This window comes from Cydia pomonella, chromosome 10, assembly GCF_033807575.1.
Source record: "Cydia pomonella isolate Wapato2018A chromosome 10, ilCydPomo1, whole genome shotgun sequence".
Taxonomy (NCBI): Eukaryota; Metazoa; Arthropoda; class Insecta; order Lepidoptera; family Tortricidae; genus Cydia; species Cydia pomonella.
In genome coordinates, this window is record NC_084712.1 from 8071702 (window position 1) to 8080693 (window position 8992).

The 8992-nt window shown below is 34.5% G+C and overlaps 2 protein-coding genes across 2 annotated transcripts; both read left to right on the forward strand.

The window, feature by feature from the left end:
* Positions 1-1219: 1219 nt before the first annotated feature.
* LOC133521986 (small ribosomal subunit protein mS23) lies at positions 1220-6836 on the forward strand. Its single transcript, XM_061857150.1, has 3 exons — positions 1220-1386; positions 5864-6028; positions 6493-6836. Exons 1-3 carry the CDS (start codon positions 1343-1345, stop codon positions 6767-6769), a joined length of 486 nt encoding a protein of 161 aa, XP_061713134.1. The 5' UTR covers positions 1220-1342; the 3' UTR covers positions 6770-6836.
* On the forward strand, positions 1399-2840 carry LOC133521985 (uncharacterized). Its single transcript, XM_061857149.1, has 3 exons — positions 1399-1931; positions 2020-2220; positions 2429-2840. Exons 1-3 carry the CDS (start codon positions 1660-1662, stop codon positions 2592-2594), a joined length of 639 nt encoding a protein of 212 aa, XP_061713133.1. The 5' UTR covers positions 1399-1659; the 3' UTR covers positions 2595-2840.
* Positions 6837-8992: the final 2156 nt, after the last annotated feature.

Sequence of the window (8992 nt, forward strand, 5' to 3'; positions counted from 1 at the left end):
CCCTTAGGTTTCGGCCTCCACGTCTGCGGGCAGCGAGCAGGTGCGAGAACGCCACCGTTGTCGTCAAAAACAGATTCATACAAGTTTATACACTAGTAGCTTGTAAATTGCGGCCATCTTTCTCTGTCACTCTAATTATGCCTTAATTGGAATACAGATGTTCGCGGTAAGCTCTTAGGATATGTAGGTACCTAGCTAGTGTGTGTAATATTTGGTTCAACTCTATCAAAGAGCATATAATCACTTGAACTCTATAACAAAACAAACGAAGAAAATAATCAAGCATAAGAAAATTATCACTCATCAAAAACATTTTCATGTAAAATGTGGCCGAGACCACAAGGCTCACACTGTCAAAAAGTTATCAGATCTCTTGTAGAGCCAAGCTTCTAACTCTACAAGCCCCAACTTTTTGACAGTGTGGATGAGCCTTATGGTGTCGTCTTGGCTACATTTTACATGAAAATGTTTTATGATGCGATTTAACTTCTTTTTGTAAGTCACTTATCTTCCATCCCCTAATTTAAAGGGTTGCGGGTGATTTACTTTTACTATTAAACATCCTGAAATATTCCCCATATATAATTCAACCCTCTTTTCCCCCCTAACGAGGTGATTTTGGGATTGTAAATATTCTATATATAAACCGTATTCAAAAACTATTTAAATGCCAAATTTCAACTATATTGGTTCAGCGGTTATTGATTCCCCATATAAAATTCCACCCCTTTTTCACCCCCTTAGAAACAAAAAAATCTATCTTTTTTTGAATTTTTTTGTTGTTTGTGTACTAATAACTATCCTACATACCAAATTCCATCTTCCTAGGACATAAGGAAATACCCTAAAGGTTTTGATGATCAGCAGTGAGTGAGTGAGTCAGTGACGAAATCGGGTTTTTTTAGATATGAATAAAATCTAAAGTATGAGAGCTATGTAATTGAAATTGTTTATGCTTAATAAGTCCACTATTGAAATTATATCCCGAGAATTCGTTTATCTGGTATAATCTAACCTTAAATTATTAGGGTTAAAAAAAAACGACGAAGCGCTTTGAAAAAAGGTAGGTGCTGCCTTTGCGCTTCGCTTTGCTCGTCTTGGCGGAGGCACTACCGTGCCCCCAGACATTCGTTTTGCAGTGGGTAATCACCTTTAGATTAGTTGTGAGTCGATTCAATCTTGATCGTAATATTTCAATTAAGATTTGTGGTTTGGCAACACTAGTGACTAGTCTGTCAGCTGTCAGTCAGTTCAGTTCACATACCTATTTATTTACTTTGATAAATTTTAACCTAAATTTTCTTCAAATTATCAATTTAAATAAAGATATTAAAGTATAATAATGGCGAGTAGCAGACTGGAAAGAATAGGCACAATTTTCACAAGGTATTTATATTTCAATTCTATTATTGAGTTCATGTAATTCTGATACCATTGTGAAATACTTTTTTTTTTATTCTAATTTAAAATTCGAATGCCGATTGTTTTAAAAAAGTGAAAAAAGCGGTAAAATAAAACGTATTTTTAGCGGGAAAGAAAAAAAATACCAGTACTGTCAGATTCGTAACCGTATTCCGTAAATTTGTACGATAAAAGCAGTGTCGCAGTATTAAAGCTATATATTTGCTAAACTAATTTTAGTGAACTTGATTTAATAAAATGTCGAACGCAAAGAAATCTAGTAAGTCAAAGTTCTTGGCGGAAGATTTAAGCGATTTCATAAATAAAAGCCAGTTTGTAAAAGAATCTCCGAAGCCCGGTAAACTTCAAAAACGTAATAAATCAGCGGCTCCGGTTATAGAAGAAGATGACATGTCCAGATTAGTAGTTGACCAACAAGTAAGCATGAAAAAAAGAAAGATCTCAGCAAGTCAAGCATCTGAGACACCTCATAAAGTCCGGGACACAATTATGCAGCAAATAGAATCAAGGTAATTAGACATTTCTTAACAGCTTTGGCTTCTTTGGTAATTTACTTTTTCATTTTCTTCTTGATTATAATTTATTATATTGTTTCAGACAACAATGTAATGATCTTATGCTAAACAACTTGTCAAATATTATAAAGCAACTAGAAGGTGATCACACACAAATGAAAGAAAATCAAGATAAATTAGAGCAACTCACTGGAGCTCTATTGAAGTGCATTCAACAGTCTAGTGCTGCTCATAAACAAAGTTTCAAGATGTTGTGGGAATTCCATGCCACTTTTAAAAAGAGGTTAATTTGTACTGAATTCTAATATTATGTAAATTTTCATTTTATCATTTTTAATTCTTCGTTTTTTTTTATACTTCGCATTAGAAAAAGGGTAAACAATCTTGCATCAAAAATTTCAATAAAAAGACACATCAAGATTGCCTACCTTCTTTCGAATGTTAAAAAAGGGAATTTAAAATATTTATCTTATTATTGGTCATTATTTCAGATATGAGGAAATGAATGTTCTGCATAAAGCACAGAATGAAAAACTGACTGAAGAAATTGAGGATGACCTGAAGAATTTGGAGCAGAAGCTAATAATAGAAACTAAGCGAAGTGGCTGGGACAATTTACGCAAAACGATTTTTCATGCTATGCAAAATGATTTGTAAACTGACTATATTCACAATGATTGCATTTTATATTTTAGAGACATTCCTAGTAGATTTTTTGTTAGAAGAATATGAATAAAAAAAATCTGTTTTTAGATAATAAGTAGCTGTTTGTTACACTTAACTATTTTCACAGTGATTTGATTTTAGAAATATTGTAAGAAGATTTTATGTTAGAAGAATATGAAAAAGTGATTTTTGTTTGCATAATAAATATTTAGGATGTGTTTGTTTCTTTCAAAGATATCTTTCCTTCTAATTAAGTGTTACTTTTAAGTATATATCATTTAATTAGATCTTTCGTAGTTAAGCAAACCAGTGATTTTGAATCCCGTCGACTTGTGGAACTCGATGTCAGACGGGATGAGCTGAAAGCCCGCCCACCAGCGGCTATTACCTACAATTACGTGAATGGTGTGCTTTCTTGCCCGTCGTGTGCACGGGTCTTCGCAAATAAAATCGGCTACGCGAGCCACTTGCGAGCACACCAACGTATTCGACGGAACTGAAACAGTCGCCGTGGTCGAAACCGGCCGGGAGAGTATATATATATATATATATAATTAGATATGCCCTTGTATCTATGCACATTGCACAAAGTTTCTCAAGTGTATTTTTTATTTCATAAGAGGCTTTTATTTAACTTGCAGTGTTTGTATGAACCTATGTAGGTTACCTTCAAAATTTACAAAACCATTTTTTTTTCACTGGATTTACATTAATATTTCAAATAAAGTAAATTCTTATCCCCTTCATAAAACTACAAGTCTCATTTAGTTAATTTGTTACTATCCCTTTACAAATGATGAATAGCTAATAAGCTTGTGCATTTATGAATAACCACGATTACAATTTAAGGCACCCAAAGCAAGGGCGGATCCACCGTTGTGGGCACGATGGGCATGCCCACAACCCTAATAGGGTGCCCTATTGATTCGCCTGGTAAAATTACGCTGATTTTCGTTTCGCAGACGCTTTGGCAGAGGACTGTTTGGCAGAATTTCATTACGCACAGTAGACAGTTGGCAACTCGGCATAACATTGATAAGCAGATTTACTTTTTGTAGAATAATCGTTTAGTAACCATCACAATTACCCGAGAAACCCTTGGTCGAAACACGATAGTAAGAGTGATTTTTAGTATTAATTAGAAATTCGAGCATGTTAATATTAGCTGATTCTTATTTACAAGAATAATAATTATTTACTAACATTACAGGGGCCATTGTTTTTAGCTTAAGGAGTCTTAGAAACCTGAAATATTTACAAATATTAGTACAAATTTCTAAAAATAATACCAGCTTTTAATTTTCAGGCGTAGGAGTTTTTTAGCGTAGTTATCTATCTATACGGTTCCATGGACTGCAATAAATTGCTTGCGATTTCGGATACATTACTTTATACGCCGATAATATGTATGTAGTACCGCAATTGCTAAACTAACTAAACTGTTATTATTTAACTGCTCGAGTAAAATTTGTTTAATCGGACAGATTACTCTGCCAAATGGAATTCTTAGGTTACTAATGGATTACCAAGTTTTTTGCTAAATAAGAAAGTAAGGAATAACGAAAAAAAACACCAATTCCAAGACCCAAAATATTACCAAAAGTTTTTGCTTGATTCTCATTTTCCAAAGAATCTATCGCAAAAACATAAACGCCAAATAATCATTTACATGTGATTTTTTTTTTGAAAAACAATGTTTAGACATTTACGTATTTCAAAAATTGTTTGTCACCATTCCTCGAACTATTTAGTTGCCAAAGAGTGTAGCCGTGTTTTGATAGAAAAGCGGCCTTTCCACGAAATGTTTACAGTATTTTTTTATTAAGAGCCCTCATGTTTCAGCTTCCTATCTCTGTTTTTTTTCTGAGATATAAATTTATAAAACTTTTTATAAATAAAAAAAATTTACTTACACTTTTGGTACGGTAATTTCTAAGTAGATACTCTAATATTCTTTAAATTATATTTTATTTTTATTAAAAAAAAATAGACTGAACATGTTTGGGAAACTAAAAATTGTTAAACATTTTAAAACCAAGTGAGACATTTTGGTCAATGGTTGGTAAATTGAAATCTGTCAAACAAGTATATAGGGAAAAATTTATTGAAAAATGTACAGTTGGAAAAAAAATGTTGGGAAATGAAATTTGGTTTTTTTTTTTTGTAAAATAGCAATATCCCGCAATCCTTCCAATAATTGTAATTTAACGGTTTGTGAACCTAGACTCTAGCAAACGTTAGTCGACTAAAAGTTACATCTTCACACCGGGGCAGCTTCTTCAGCTTTACATAGCTCATGTCCGGTCGTGTATGGAGTATTGCAGTCACCTTTGGGATGGATCCGCCAAGTATCAGCTAGCCACCCTAGATTCTATAGACAAACGCGCTAGGAAGCTTATTGGGGATGCGAGATTGGTAGAGGCTAGACTGCAGAGCCTAGAACACTGTAGAAAGGTAGCCTGTTTATCGGTATTCTACAGGATACATTTCGGGGAGTGTGCGATGGGATTACATAATCTTATCCCCCCATCTCCGTTCTGCCACCGTGGGACTAGACGCGGACTTGCGTTTCACTCTTACGTCGTTACTTTACCACTGATTCGCACTAAACGCTACGCATCCAGCTTTATCATGCGAACGGCTAAGGAGTGGAATTCACTTTCTGCAAATCTATTCCCAGTCCACTATAACTTGGACCTTTTTAAATCGAGAGTGAATAGACATCTTTTAGGTAAGCATGTTCCATCCTAGACTACATCGGCACTTTCCATCAGGTGAGATTGTGGTAAAATGCGTACCTTTTCGGAATAAAAAAAAAAATCTAGGTACGAATAAATCCCTATGCAAAACGATGTTCGGCGAAACGTTGTTTGCGAATCGATAATCTACAAAAAAATTGGTTGGGGAATCATTAGGTACCCCCTGATAGTCTTGTGACGTAACACTTTCACGGTCTATTGAGATGGATAGGCTGATGATCGTTCATGAACTCATGACTCATCATGATTGTTCATGAGTGAGTTCGTACTCCGACTCGCACTTGGCCGATTTTCGGGTGGCTATGACCACAACCTTTTTTGAGGGCTGGATCCGCGCCTGCCCAAAGAACAGCGCAACCTAAGTTTGTGTTCTAACGAATCAGTTGGTGAAAAACAAAAAACAGATTATTCAAGGCATGTACAGCAGGCGAAAAAAGCTTGTAAATAGTCAAATACTTGTATTCATATTTTACACGCACTTATTACAATGTGTGTTTACAGAGTGGAGGGCCTGATTACTCGCGGAGCAATGAAGCCGGACGACAGACCGTTGTGGTTCGACATCTACAAGAGGTTCCCGCCGCTTACGGAACCCAAATTTGCAAAGCCGTTGCCGGAAATCAAACCCATAAGACCTATTCTTTATGAAGAAGATGTTGTTAGAGCGTAAGTACCTAATATATTTTATTTACTATACTTAGGCATAACGACCTTGTCAGTAGAAAAAGGTGGCAAATAAAAAAAAAGTAAGCATGGTGAGTTGACTTCCCACAAAAAAATTGAATTTCGCGCCTTTTTCTACTGACAAGTTGGGTGTTTTTCACTATATTAAGATGGTACTTAACACAATAAAGTTCCTTACGGGTTGTAAATTAATAACGTCATACACTTTTGGCTACTTTTGACACTTTTAGCAGGCATTTCCCAATTTAAGAAAAAAATACACGAGTCCTTAGAACTAACAGCCCTAATATAATATAATACTAATCTACACTAGGAAAATCTTACCAACCTATCCTTATTTCTCCTACTACCTACTATTAGGTCCGAAGTAGGACAGATGAAGACCATCCAATGTCTTCAATGTCAGTCCCATTTGCACGTAATGTAATTTATAATCCATGTTACAGGAAATTCCATTCTGCCGGACAAGGCTACGGCGTCATCAACATGCTAAGTCCAACCGGAGAAACGCCTATAAAGAAGCTAGTGAAACAATACGAAAAGTTGAAGTCTGAAGGCGTCCCAGAGACCGAGCTTGTTGAGAAGGCGTCCGCGGCCGTGGACACGCAATATACCCAGCGACAAGAGGGCGCGCCGCAAAAAACGATCGTTAAAAACCCGGATTCAGTAACAGCGCAAGTTCTGGCAGAAGCAGATTTGAAAAATATTTTCAATGATAAATAAATTATTTTACTGTAGGAAATAGACTAGATAATTGTAATGATTGTTAGAAATAAATAATTAACGATAATGTTTCGGTTTGTCTTTCATATTGTATTGAATTCATACCCACCAAAATTTGGGGTCGGCAGAGCAAACTTAATACCTTGAGAAATAAGGTAAAATGCCTTTATGTTAGTAAATTGACCGACTTGACTCAATCCCCCATTAGAATACAAAATGCGAGTTTCTAGGCGGCAGGGTCCTGCAATGACTCAACATAATGGCATTCGATCCGAGCATCCATCCCCAAGAAGCAAAAAAGTCTCAGATTGCGCACTTTATAAGAGTGGTGAGCTTATAGCGCTCTTATTATTGTTTTGGAATAACAATCGCTCTTATATGAGTCTTAGACAAGCTAGAACAGACTTTAGTAAGGTCAGTCTTATTACCTCGTCTTATATATGTTTATATTAAGAGCATTTCATAATACTATTATAAGCCTCTTACTCCTATAACAACATTTACAAAGTCTCATTGATCTTGAGAGTACCTGGTCTTATATCCCCTTTCTCTAAGTACATTTGATTTTATATTAGACTTTCTAAATGCCATTGTAAGAATGCAAGACTAATATCAGCATAGCATAATACTATTATAAGCCTCTTGCTCCTACAATAACATTTACGAAGTCTCATTGATCTTGAGAGTACCTGGTCTTATATCCCCATTCTCTAAGTTCATTTGATTTTATATTAGACTTTCTAAATGCTATTGTAAGAATGTAAGGCTAATATCAGCATAGCATAAGGACACTGTAAGTACGTACTTTTTTGATCTTATTTAAAGCTATAATAAGATCAACAGCGGCACTTTAGTAAGATATAAGAGTCGACATAAAATTTAAAATTGGAATTAGTATAGAATAGTATAGTATAAAATCAACTAACCATTGTTATAAAACCTCGATTAAGTACATAACATAGATTTAAGACTATTGCTGTACCCTATCAGGGTCCATGTGAAACTCACAACTACTACGAGTATGTAACACCTGTACAAACCATGGATGCAATAAAGAAAGAATAAAGAATAAAGATATTGGAGTGATATAGGATCAGGATACTAAATCACACAAGACAAGTTCAATATAAGATGATTTGATCTTAAATCGATTTTGGGAATCCATAAATTTAACCATTTCGCATCACCAATCTTGTCACTTAAATAAAAAGACATTTAGTTTATTAGTATGTGTCTAGTAATCAAGTAAGGATAAACAAATATACCTATTAAGGGTTTTACTAAGTAAAGCAAGAAACCCTAATTAATTCAACATGGCCATATCATTTGTATTCAGAATGCCAAAGTTAGTGTAAATAATCTTAAAATACTCTAATAGTGCGCTTGAAAAATACACCTACAGCAATGGCTCCCTATCAATACAAATAAATAAATAAAATAATTATAAGAGGATACAAATACCCATATTTGATCAGGCGCATGAAGTTTGAAGCGTAAAACAGGGTTTACTTTACAGTAAATAATATTTTCCCATGTGAATACTTACCGTAAAACATGAACACACACAATGATAACGAGCACGTTATTATATTTAAACATAATTCATAAACAGTTTGATAAATATTTACACTTTTTTTTTGTCACGCTGCAGTTAATTTTATTCGTACACTTATACTTTATAAATAGAATGTTTCAACTCTGTGTGATCTTCCAAAAAATCAAAATAAGTTTATTTAGGCTTACAAGATACTTATGTAAAAGCGATATTAGCCTGAGGTAGCTTAAATTAGTTTTGGGAAGATTACTGTAAACGCAAACAGCATTAAATTAGACTGATATTAGAACGATATTAAAATAAATACTTACGCTTATAATTTGTGCCCAAATCCGGGCTTATACGATGATATAAAATCAATATAAGAGCGAAAAAATTGTAGTCTTGAGACTGTTGTAAGCGTGTTTTTGCTAGTTGGGATCGCATCTGTCACACCGGATATAGATACAGATACCTACATTCCTAAGTCTACCGTTAAATGTCGGAATCGTAAGTAACTGTTATATAAATCAACTCGCTATACTTAATTAACCTCAAGATCTGTTACAACTAATCGGAGGTCACATATACTGGTCCTGTAAGAGGTTGAATTGCTAAGCGTTGTTTATGTTACAATTACAACAGGTCTGGACGTAAGTAAATATTTCTTTGAATAACACTAGATAACA